At 38.4% G+C, this 12,806-nt stretch overlaps 1 protein-coding gene across 1 annotated transcript in view; it reads left to right on the top strand.

Moving 5' to 3' along the window:
* The window catches only part of LOC139752574 (N(G),N(G)-dimethylarginine dimethylaminohydrolase 1), a 111,997-nt gene that overhangs the window by 21,543 nt on the left and 77,648 nt on the right, over window positions 1-12,806 (top strand). The window contains exon 3 of the mRNA XM_071668331.1: window positions 11,045-11,223. Coding sequence (XP_071524432.1) covers window positions 11,045-11,223 — 179 coding nt within the window. The remainder of the gene's footprint in view (window positions 1-11,044; window positions 11,224-12,806) is intronic.

The raw sequence follows: 12,806 nt of genomic DNA on the forward strand, positions 1-12,806 counted from the left end.
CTGTCATATATTTTCTCCAGATCCATAAAAACTCCATACAACTTCTTACCTCTCCCAAAATATGTTTCCTTAGTCATATCTATTATAATCATCTGCTAGACTGATGTGGTTAAAACTGAAAGCAGATAGAGAGAGATGGGCGATTATTGATGCTTATGCACCTGGTCATGAGAGGATAGGTCATGAAACGCAAGTGTGTGGGAGTAGCTGGGTGAGTTTCTCAACAGTTTTGGTGCACGAGACCAGGTATTAGTGATGGGTGATTTAAAGGGGAAGGTGAGTAATGTGGCAGTTGAGGGTATAATTGGTGTATATGGGGTTGTCAGTTTGTTAATAGAAATGGAAGAGCTTTTGGAATTGTATGCTGAAAAAAGACTGGTGCTTGGGAATACCCAGTTTAAAAAGAGAGATATATATAACTTTATGTATGTAAATAGGAGAGATGGTCAAAGGGCATTATTGGATTATGTGTTATTTGATTGGCATGTAAAATAGAGACTTTTGGATGTTAATGTGCTGAGAAGGGTAACTGGAGAGATGTCTCTTCTTGTGGAGGTGAGGGAGAATATTTGTAGAGGTTTTTAAGAAAGAGGAGAGAATGTTGGGGAGAAGAGAGTGTCAAAAGTAAGTGAACTTGGAAAAGAGACTTATGTAAGGAAGTACCAGGAAAGATTGAGTGTAGAATGGCAAAAGGTGAGAGCAAATGACATGGGTGAGGTGAGGAATAGGATGTATTTAAGAAGGCAGTGATGGCATGTGCAAGAGATGCATGTGGTATGAAAAAGTGGAGGTGAGCAGATTAAAAAGGGTATTGAATGGTGGGATGAAGAAGTATAGTTGTCAGTGAAAGAGAAAAGAGAGTCTTTTAGATGATACTTACAAGGAAGTAGTGCCAATGACTGGGAGATGTATAGAAGAAAGTGGCAGGAGGTCAAGAGGAAGATGCAAGGGTTGAAAAAGAGTGCAAATGAGAGTTGGGATGAGAGAGTATCAATAAACTTTAGGGAGAATGAAAGATGTTTTGGATGGAGGTAAATAACTTGCAAAAGACAAGAGAACAAATGGGAACATCAGTGAAGGGGGCAAGGGGGAAATGATGATAGGTAGTGATGAAGTTTTGGTGAGAGGGGTGAATGTTCAGTCTGTTTGGGATGAGAGGGCCTGGGAAGTGAGTCAGTTGCTGTTCGCTGATGATACAGCACTGGTGGCTGATTCAAGTGAGAAACTGCAGAAATTGGTGACTGAGTTTGGAGAAGTGTGTGAAGGGAGAAAGCTGAGAGTAAATGTGAATAGGAGCAAGGTTCAGCAGGATTGAAGAACAAGTAATTGGGATTTATGTTTGAATGGAGAAAAATTGGAGGAAATGAAGTGTTTTAGATATCTGGGAGTGGACTTAACATTTAATGGAACCATGTAGGCAGAAGTGAGTCAGAGGATGAGGGAGGGGGTGAAGGTTTCTGGAGCGATGAAGAATGTTTGAAAGGAGAGAACGTTATCTCGGAGAGCAAAAATGGATATGTATGAAGGAATAGTAGTTCCGACAATATTATATGGTTGTCAGTCATGGTCTATAGCTAGGGTTGTATGGAGGAGGGTGGATGTGTTGGAAATGAAATGTTTGAGGACAGTATGTGGTGTGAGGTGGTTTGATTAAGTAATGAAAGGGTAAGGGAGATGTGTGGAAATAAAGAATGTGTTTGAGAGAGCAGGAGAGGATGTGTTGAAATGGTTCTGACTTATGGAGGGAATGAGTGAAGAAAAGTTAACGGAGAGGATAAAGGGAACAAGGAGAAGCAGGATACCAAATTGGCGATGGAAGGATGAAGTGAAAAAGGTTTTGTGATTGGGGCCTGAACATACAGGAGGATGAGAGGCTTGTAAGGAGTAGAGTGAATTGGAATGATGTGATATATCAGGATTGACGTGCTGTCAATTGACTGAACTAAGGCATGTGAAACATCTGGGGTAAACCATGGAATGTGAATAGTGAGCTGTGGTTTCAGTGCATTACACTTGACAGCTAGAGACTGAGTGTGAACTAATGTGGCCTTTTTTATCTGTTTTCCTGGTGCTACCTCGCTGAAGCAGTGGTTAGCAATGCTATTTCCTCTGGGTTGGGGTAGTGCCTGGAATAGATGAAGGCAAGCAAGTATGAATATGTACATGTGTATATATTTATATGTTTGTGTATGCATTTGTATGTGTGTATATGTTGATATGCATATGTGTTTGTGTGGGCATTTATGTATATATGTGTATATATATATGAGTGGATGGGCTGTTCTTCGTCCTTTTCCTGGCGTTACCTTGCTGATATAGGAAATGACAATCAAATATGATAGATAAATATAAGTATAAAACATCTGATCCACACATTCCTTACCTTTACTAAAAAACCCTTACTCTTCACTTATTCTCCATTTAGTCATTTCCATCACTCTATCAAGTTATATTCTTACATACTCTTTTCCTGGTATACTTGACAGACATTACCTTATAATTGCTACATACATCCTTAGCACCTTTATATTTGAATAGAGGAATGATGATAGCTTTCACCCAATCCTTAGGCACAACCTTATGTTTCCATGGTAAATTACAAATAAGATGCATCCACTCTTATCACACTTTCTCCTCCATACTTCAGCATTTCAGCTGTAATCCCATCCATTCCAGGTGCCTTTCCTACTTTGAGCCTCATTATTGCCCTTCTTACCTCCCTTTTTGCTATAGGCCCTTGCATTGTATCCTTTTCCTTCCATCCTCCATACCCATGCATGTAACTGCTGCCTCCCCTTCTCCCACATTCATCTGTTCTTCAAAATACTCTTTCCATCTTCCTCTCACTTCCTCCTTTTGATTCAGCAACTCCCCTTTCTTTCTTCTCACATTAAGATTTCCACTCTTTCCTTTTTCACCTCCTTCCAGTATAGTTTCTTATTATCCTGGAACCTAGGAACAGTGCAAGAAGACATGCAATATTGGTATCCAGTTGTAATAGAATTCAAGAGTAGTGAGAATGAATAACATATTAATGGATTGTTTCTGTATACATATATTCTTAAAATCAAAATGTAATAAACTAGAGCAAGATCTCATTTTCATCATCCCTTCAAGAAACAAAAAAGAAGTCTTCTCTGTCATAGGCCCATCAAGAATTCAAGCTTATGACTGAAGGCTTTTGTGAAGTAATTATCAACTCATAGAAAAGCAACAAACAAGCAGTGAAATAGATGATAGTTTGAGAAAATGCGATAGAAATAATAACAACTTTGAAGATCACAAAAACATTAGAAATATTCTCACAGACTTACTTGTTTGATGCAATACCAACTTTAGTGATGTGTGATTTATTGTTGGACAGTTTAACTCAAAGTTGTGCTTGAACATTGAACTTGTTCCTGTTTGTTGTTATTAAAAGAAGCCAGCTTCGTAAAGATACATGGAGTAGAATGTTAGCAACAGTCTCAGTACAAGGTCACATTGAATATTCTGAGTGAACTTTGATTTAAAATGCAGATATTGTTGTTTCACTTTTAAAGAGGGCTTCTTATCCTTTGGGCCATTTTGATACCTGCTTCTTTCCCTACTTGTCGAAGCTTTGGAACTCTCTACCTTCTCGTGTCTTTCCCAATAACTGTGACCTGGCACATTTCAAATGACAGGTTTTTCACTTTCTCAAAAATTCATAAATACTCTTCCTTGTCTTTTCCATTTCATAATTCTCTCTATATTTTAATTAAGGCCTGGCCTTGATGTGGACTTTTATCTGTGACTTGAGCCTTCAGCACATAAAAAATGTCTATTTTGCACAGCATTTAAGCTTGATCTGGTTGAGATGGTTTTGATAGCAAACTAGGTTTGATATCCATTCACATCCTCTCCTGGGGTTGTTGTCTATAGCAAAATGAGCATCAAGCTGTTTTTGCAAAGATTTCAAATGCCTTATAGTAACAGAAGACAAATTATGAATTTCAAATTTTTCAGTTTCATCTCTAAAGGATTACAGCCATGTTGAAGTTTTATGTACCCAAACCTTTAGCTCTTTTTGAAGGCACAAATCTTGCCAAACATACAAAGCAGTGAAGCCTTCTTTACTTGCAGAGATACTCAGCTTATTGAAGATGAAAAATTTGTCAGCCAAATATGCCATTTTGACAACCCGTCCTGGCTCCCCAAAATACTTTAGCTTGCTCACACTTCTCAGTGAGAAATAATGCCAGTACATTGCTGAGTTTAAGGATATGACACAGTACTGTGTCCCATGAAAGCTGAAACACTCTTGGATGAAGAGGTAGCTGTTGATGCATATACCCCACATTATCACACAGCGGTGATAACAAATGACAACTTAGGTGTTAGCTTTTACAAATTTGACCATTTTGTTAGTTCCACTGAAATCATCATTATATTCAACTGCCTTTTTTGTTGTTGTTGCTAGAGTTTAATGGTGGAGGAGGCAGTATATGACTGCAGTTGCAAGAAGTTTCTCTTATTCCTACTATGTGACAACAACAAATTGATGTGATAGATATCATGTGGAGTACACAAGTCCAACAGGCTTTTGTCATATCTGTTTCTTCAGTCTTTCTTCTGAAATCCTGTATTAGCTACTGACTAGCCTGTTCCTGTTTTTCTTTGGTTTTGTATGAACATATAAAGATCTTCTAAGTGATTATTTTAAGGTCTTCCATAGATAATGATTCTGCCCTCCTCTTATATATATGTAGCATAGATATCAGAATTCATTTTTTTTTATGCCTGATCACCTTTCTTGCTTCCATGAGGTATCTTCAGGAACAGAAAAACAGTGGTCTCGTTTGCACATGTCCAGTCTCTGGTTGTCATGTATTATTTATCAACGATAAAATCAGTGAGGTTAAGTTGTCAACCTTGCCTCATTCTTGTGATCCCTCTTCTTAGTCAGATTTCTACCTCCAAAAATTATGGTCATTGTCGTAACAAGGGTTCCAAAAGTTATTAGAAATCCTGGAAAATTCTTTAAAGAAAATTGTCTCTTGGGAAAATTACAGAAAAGCCCTATTTTGATTTTGCTAAAAATCTTGGATACTTAGGAAAAGGTCCTGGAAAATTCTCGAGCATCTTCCAAAAGGTTAGAAGCGAAGAGAAATGTGATGTAGAAAAAATGGTACTGTATATGTCATGAAAATTGACTGTACCAAAGTTATGAATAGTGAATAGTGATCTCTCTGGGAAGAGCTAGAAATACCTAAAGCACTATTTCTCAAATGGTGGGTAGGTCACGAGCAGGTTTCTGCAGATCAAGTGGTCTGAGAAGTGCAAATTTCACCTGCATTGTGGCTTAGTTTATTTTTATATAGTAATAACACATTAAAAAGTCAAATTACAATTAGAAAAGTCTTCATATGGTTAAGTTAAACTGAAAGCTAACTTAACCTTGAATGACTTTAAGATCCCTTCACCTCTTTTTGCTCCTCTTACTAATCCTGTGTCCCTCCCATAATTCCTTTTTGGCTTATCCAAAAAGCTCTTCTCTCTTTGGACACAAACAAGGCTTATGTTCCTGATGGCATCCAACACCATATACTGAAAGAGTGTGCCTCTAGACTTACGCTTGTGCATGCTCGTGTTCCCTTTCTGTTTAAAACCAAAACTTTTCCTTCTTCATGGAAGTGTGCACTGATACATCCCATTCCTAAGAATGGCAACCCCTCTAACTATTGTCCTATTGCTTGTACATCTACCATTTCTAAAGTATTTTGAATCCTTCATCAGCTCCTATGTCCTTAGACACCTTGAATCTCGCAGTCTTCTCTCTGATCACCAGCATGGCCTCCACAAGGCGAGATCCATTGGTGATATTCTTTCCTGTCTTATTAATGTCTGGTCATCATCCTTGAAGGATTTTGAGGAGTCTTATGTAGTTAACCCTTGACATATCCAAAGCCTTTGACAGGGTGTGGGATCATGGTCTTATCCTCAAGCTTCCATCTTTTAGCTTCCCTCCCTCACTTTGCTCCCTAATATCTAGCTTCCTATCTGGTCGATCTATCTCTGTGGTGGTTGATGGTTCAGCCTCCCCACCTCTCTCAATCAACAGTGGTGTCCCTCAAGGTTCTGTACTGTTGCCTACACTTTTTTCCTCTTTATCAACAATTTCTTCTCTTCTTCAGAGATGTCTCAACACTGCATTCATCCACATTCCTCAGTTCTGCTCCTTCTCTCATTTGATCTGCATCTTATCTTGACACAACCTTCTCGATAAACTCAGACTTGGTACAGGATATCTCAGTAGGGTAGACAATATCTAGTTAAGTTTGATGCTTCCAAGACCCAGTTTCTACACATCTTTCCTTCAAAAATTCCTCACAATTCTTGTGTCCCCTTTGATGGTTCTTGACTCAGTGAACATACTTGATATTAATGCAGCATCCTCTCCTTTTTGGAAACCCCACTTTATGAAAATAGCTTTGTCTGTCTCTAAGAAACTGGGAATCCTGTTTAGATGTCAGAATTTCTTTTCTTCCAAAAAGTTGTTCTGTTTATACAAAGTATTGATTCGTTCTTGTATGGTGTACTTCTCTCACACGTTGGGTGGTTATAGCTCTGCATCCTTATTTGACAGAGTTGAGTTGAAAGTGGTCTGACTTATAAACTCTCCTAGGCTAACTCCCAAACTTGATCGTCTTGCCCTTACGCCACAATGCTGGTTTACTTTTCCTCTTCCATAGATAGGTATTGGATTTTGCTTCCGAGAGCTGGCTGCTTGTATCCCACCCGCCACTAGGTAGACCATGTGATACTTGGCAAGCTGCAGCAGCACATGATTATTGTGTCACTGTTAGCAACTCAAGGGTGGGCCATTTTTATAACTGTTTCTTTCTCTACACCTCTAAGCTTTAGAACTCTTTACCTTCTCTTGTCTTTCCCAACAGCTGTAACTTGGCACATTACAAATGACATTTTTTAACTAACTAAAATTCATAGATACTCTCTTGTTTTTACTTTTTCCTTTTCTTAATTCTGACTATATTTCATTTAGTTTTTATCGGGGATGTAAGGCATGTGTACGTGTAGGAAGAGAGGAAAGTGATTGGTTCTCAGTGAATGTAGGTTTGCGGCAGGGGTGTGTGATGTCTCCATGGTTGTTTAATTTGTTTATGGATGGGGTTGTTAGGGAGGTGAATGCAAGAGTTTTGGAAAGAGGGGCAAGTATGAAGTCTGTTGGGGATGAGAGAGCTTGGGAAGTGAGTCAGTTGTTCGCTGATGATACAGTGCTGGTGGCTGATTCATGTGAGAAACTGCAGAAGCTGGTGACTGAGTTTGGTAAAGTGTGTGAAAGAAGAAAGTTAAGAGTAAATGTGAATAAGAGCAAGGTAATTAGGTACAGTAGGGTTGAGGGTCAAGTCAATTGGGAGGTAAGTTTGAATGGAGAAAAACTGGAGGAAGTAAAGTGTTTAGATATCTGGGAGTGGATCTGGCAGCGGATGGAACCATGGAAGCAGAAGTGGATCATAGGGTGGGGGAGGGGGTGAAAATTCTGGGAGCCTTGAAGAATGTGTGGAAGTCGAGAACATTATCTCGGAAAGCAAAAATGGGTATGTTTGAAGGAATAGTGGTTCCAACAATGTTGTATGGTTGCGAGGCATGGGCTATGGATAGAGTTGTGTGCAGGAGGATGGATGTGCTGGAAATGAGATGTTTGAGGACAATGTGTGGTGTGAGGTGGTTTGATCGAGTAAGTAACGTAAGGGTAAGAGAGATGTGTGGAAATAAAAAGAGCGTGGTTGAGAGAGCAGAAGAGGGTGTTTTGAAATGGTTTGGGCACATGGAGAGAATGAGAGATTGACCGAGAGGATATATGTGTCGGAGGTGGAGGGAACGAGGAGAAGTGGGAGACCAAATTGGAAGTGGAAAGATGGAGTGAAAATGATTTTGTGTGATCGGGGCCTGAACATGCAGGAGGGTGAAAGGAGGGCAAGGAATAGAGTGAATTGGATCGATGTGGTATACCGGGGTTGACGTGCTGTCAATGGATTGAATCAGGCATGTGAAGCGTCTGGGGTAAGCCATGGAAAGCTGTGTAGGTATGTATATTTGCGTGTGTGGACGTATGTATATACATGTGTATGGGGGTGGCTTGGGCCATTTCTTTCGTCTGTTTCCTTGCGCTACCTCGCAAACGCGGGAGACAGCGGCAAAAAAAAAAATTCATTTAAGGCTTTTTATCTGTGCAGAGGCCCCCCCCAGTATAAAAAGAACCTGTGCAGAGGCCCCCAGCGTAAAAAGAAAATATGTACATGTGATATATATAACCTCGTTGCAACCGTAAGAATGGGCTTATAAATGTCCCATCTCATAAATCTGGTATTAGTCACCTGTATGGTTAACAGCAATGATAAATATTTATTATTCAGTAACTTATTTTGAGTTTGGTGACAGGACTGATAACACTAAGTTGAATGTAAGTGAACTGACCTGTGATTCAGTGCATGAAAATCTCTTAAGGTCACTGATTGAACAAAAACTGTGAATTGATTATGCTTTCTGGAGTTCAGGACATTGTGGAAAAATCTACTATCCACAATCACTGAGAATTTTTTTGAAAGATATACTCCCATGTTTCTTCTTGTCAATCATTGTTTGTTACTGGATCAAGATGAAATGGTTGTGGCACGTAATGATTGCATTACCAAATTCAGGAAGGTTCTTTTATTAAGCAAATGGTGCTGTGAGAATTAATGTGATCTGGTCTTACTTGATTTTAAAACATTTTTGTGAGAATTAAAACAAGAACGTCTTGATGAGATCAGAAAAATAACACTCATTGGAAAGATTAATGTTTTTCAGTGTAAGTACATCACAGGTGCTAACTTTTAAGAACCTTCTATCTGTGTTCTGAATACTTTTGACTCTCCCATTGCAAAGTGTCTTTTGAAAGAGGTTACTCTGTGAACAAGGCTGTTCTTTCGGAAAATCTTCCAGAAAAGCAGCTTTGATGATGGTATATGAATGTCACCCTTCACTCTATGTGAAATGCCACTTACTACAGTACTGAAAAATAATGTTAGGTTTGCAGGGATGAGGAATAGGAAGTGTTTAAATCAGAAGGCTGAAAAGTAAGATGAAAAAATGAAGAAAAGGAAAGCTTCTCATGAAGAGTTAATTATCCTATGGCAGCTAGAAAATTGATATAACAAGTTTTCTTTGGTCTAGAACATGGAGTCAATTATCTTGCCAGTAAAGTGGAAAAGAAGCATAATTTTATTCTGTTTTGTAAAGGTAATGCCCTAAAGTTAAAAGTTTATGAAAAAGCAATTTGTTTTTCAGCCTTGGAGAAGAAATCAAAGCATTGAGAGGAAAGTTTGAGAATTGAAAATACCTTGAGAGAAGAGAGAAGCGGGTTTGCTGTTTTTTTGGTATATTAGCTATATTTTTTTCCTATTAGAATTGTTGTTTTTTATGTTTTGATAGTTCAGGCTTGATTTATGTGTAACGCTAGAAGTGCATCTACTTTTATACATAGATCTCTCTAAACTGAGTTTCAATTACATCATATTTTTGTTTTTTCATATCTTTTACATCTGTTTTGTATTTTTCTTGTTGCTTTGTATGATTCTTGTATAGGTATACCACAGATTTTCTGGCACTTTTGGTTCCAGAGCCTTGCCGGATTAACCATTTTGCCGGACCAACCATGTTCATGCAATAACAATTCATCAGCACACCTCTAACCCTCTGATTATCCATCTCCCATGTGTCTAAAGTATACCATGGACTACTAGGAATTTAAATTGAACAAATAGTAAATGTTTGAGCACCCTAAGATGGTAAGTCTGTCCTTAGATTGTTTGAATCTTGTGGGGTCTTCTTCGTCTTGTTTTGTTAGTGTTTTCCTAGGTGTGCATTGCTAGAATAATGCAGTTTTGTCTGCATTATATACCTTCTCAGGACTGAGGTGCACGTCAGCTACGAGTTTTGCAATTTGTCCACATACTCGGCAGCTTCTTCGTGGTTTGCAGACTGCTTTTCGCCACACACTTTATTCATGGAAATTCTATGACGCTTCTTGTATCTTTGAAGCCATCCTTCGCTCTAGTCACGCTCATGTTGTAATTTAAGTTCTTCATGGAACAACTTAGCCAGGTCCATTATCATGCTACCTGACAAGTCCACTCCAATGCTGTTGAAATCATTCCATCATCACTCAATCGTGCTCAGTACTCTTACCATCTTTCATAGTTTTTCTAATCGTCATTTGCTTCTTGGAATCACTGTCTGCATAGAATTTCAATACTTTCTCCCTTTGCTTCTTTATATCATAAACAGTTGATGAACCAATACTGTAGATGTCACACAGCTTACGCACTGAAACACCTTTGTCCATTTTTTCAACAATTCTACTTTACCTTGGATAGACTGGTGTTTACATTTGACACCACAACCGACACTCATATATCTTAGAAGTCATAGCTAGGGTTAAATTAAGCTAAATAAGCTAAGAATCTCAAAGAATTGTGGTATCACCACCAACAAGTGCAATGTAAAGAACGTAAATAAGGGCACCCTACACACAATGCCATCTGTGGCCATCCAGTAAACTAGTCTGGTGGCTGCAGTAATTTCAAGTGCCCTCACATAATTTTGTCGTGACTAAAGGAGGTGCCAAACCATCAGTTGTTGGAAATTCAGTGGTGTACTTGTATATTATACTGAAATTATCGCCTTGTAAATAATGAATTGATATTTTTACAAATAAGTCCAGAAATTTTTGCAAAAAAAAATCCTGGAAGTCATGAAAAAATTTTTCAGTATGTCTGTGGGAACCCAGAATATAGGAAAATTGGTCAGACTGTTGTCACTGGCTTTCCATATCTTATGTTATTTAGAGCCAAGAAGCAGCAACTTTCCCAACAGTAAATCTTTGAAACTGGGTTGTCATCCTCACCTCACTTTCATGATTCCCCTTCCTGGTCAATTTCATACCTTTGAAATTATGGTCATTGCAATAATGGAAATCTAGCCAAACTGTTTGTCACTGGCTTTTCATATGTTATTTCAGGCCAGGAAACAGCATGAAACGTATGTGGCAACTTTACGTGAAATAGGTTTAGATGTTATTGAACTACCGGCAGACGAGAATCATCCAGACTGCACGTTTGTGGAGGACGTAGCCGTCGTCTGTAATGGAACGGCACTTCTTACCAGACCAGGTCATCCTTCCAGGGAAAAAGAGGTATAGTAAACAAGTAATGTTGAACTCTTAATATGAATTTTGGACTTACTGAAAATTTCTGATTTAGTTCTTGTGCTGAATGCTAGTAAACTAAGTCTCTCAGTCTTTTTCTTATTTCTCTTCAGCACAGTAGCTGATGCAGATCATCTTTTTCTGGTTACATTGTCAGCTTATCCCTTGTACATGTAATACTTATCTGTCTTATGAGACAGTTTTCTCTTACTTGTGCCTTTGCTTCTCTCATTATTTGGCTCCTCCTGTCCACACTTTAATTTTTTTTTCAAAATCATCCTGCAAAGTTGATATTCCATTTCAAATCTGTGATGCATGCATTTTGCTTTTGTTGTGCTCATCTGCTGTTTCTGTGTATTCATTTTCAAAATGCCACAATTCAACCCTGTAATTACATAAACATATTAGGCATAACCATATCTTCCACTCTATCCTGGAAACTCCACATAATCAACATCATAAATCCATTATTCCAAAAGCTGGGAGTGATGTACAGGTGCTGTAATAATTTTTCTTTGTGAGTGGCTATTTTGTGTCTACAGAGGCATAATTCACCCAAGTGTGGATTATTGCTTACACATCTGGGATTGCTCACCCTTCATTTTTCTGTTAGAGCGGAATCAGAAGCCTTCTGTCTAGTTAATTCTCATTAATTCTTACCTTTTCATGTGCCACAGTAGTGTAGCTCACTCAGTTTTATAGTTGTTATTGTTTTGATCTCATAAGCTGTTTGCATGTGTCCCCACTATATATGTTTGGATGGAAGAATATTCAATAAGGACAGTTTATGATTACAGTTGAACTGTTATTTATAAGCTGCATAGACTTGTACAGAGGTGAATCACTGGGGTTATGTTCCTGGAAGACCCTATATCCCATAAGTCCCTTCAGGGTTAGAATTAAGCATGTTTTACTTCAAAAACAACATGATAATTGTATAAAAGTACAAAACAATAATCTACAAAATTGTACAATTACACATTGTACAATTGAACAGAATTGATTGCCATGTGTCACCACTGATCCTGCACTTTCATTACTCCCGCAACGTAGCCAGCCAGCTGCACTGCACAAAAGGCTACCTTGATACTCACCATAGCAACATCTAATTATGACATTCCTTCCTCTCTGAAGAAATTTTGGTATGCCAATGTAGGCCACAGGCAACCTGTCGTGATCTGACATCCAGTGCATGAATATTATTTTGGTAGTACCATGGAAAATCATGGATACTTAAAACTTGGTATGCACTATTTTAAGCTTGCCATCTCAAAACCATGGTAGTCAAGGGATCTCTGTATACTGTGTCAGGAAATGCCACAGGCTCTTATGATTTTGAAAAGTTTGAAAAGTTTAAAGTTCATGAATGTTCATGATTTTGAAAAGGTGTAAACCTTTATTTTCCACCTGTCTCATGTTTAGTGTGAGAAAATGAAGAAATCCCAATATGAAAGTTATATTAGCATTTACAAGTAACAGAAGAATCACAGAAAGTTAGATTTTTACCTTTTGTGATGGCCTGGTCCTGTGGTGAGTAAGCACTCGGAGGGGTAGAGAAAAATATGTTTGACAGCAC

Source organism: Panulirus ornatus, chromosome 13 (genome assembly GCF_036320965.1).
Source record: "Panulirus ornatus isolate Po-2019 chromosome 13, ASM3632096v1, whole genome shotgun sequence".
Taxonomy (NCBI): Eukaryota; Metazoa; Arthropoda; class Malacostraca; order Decapoda; family Palinuridae; genus Panulirus; species Panulirus ornatus.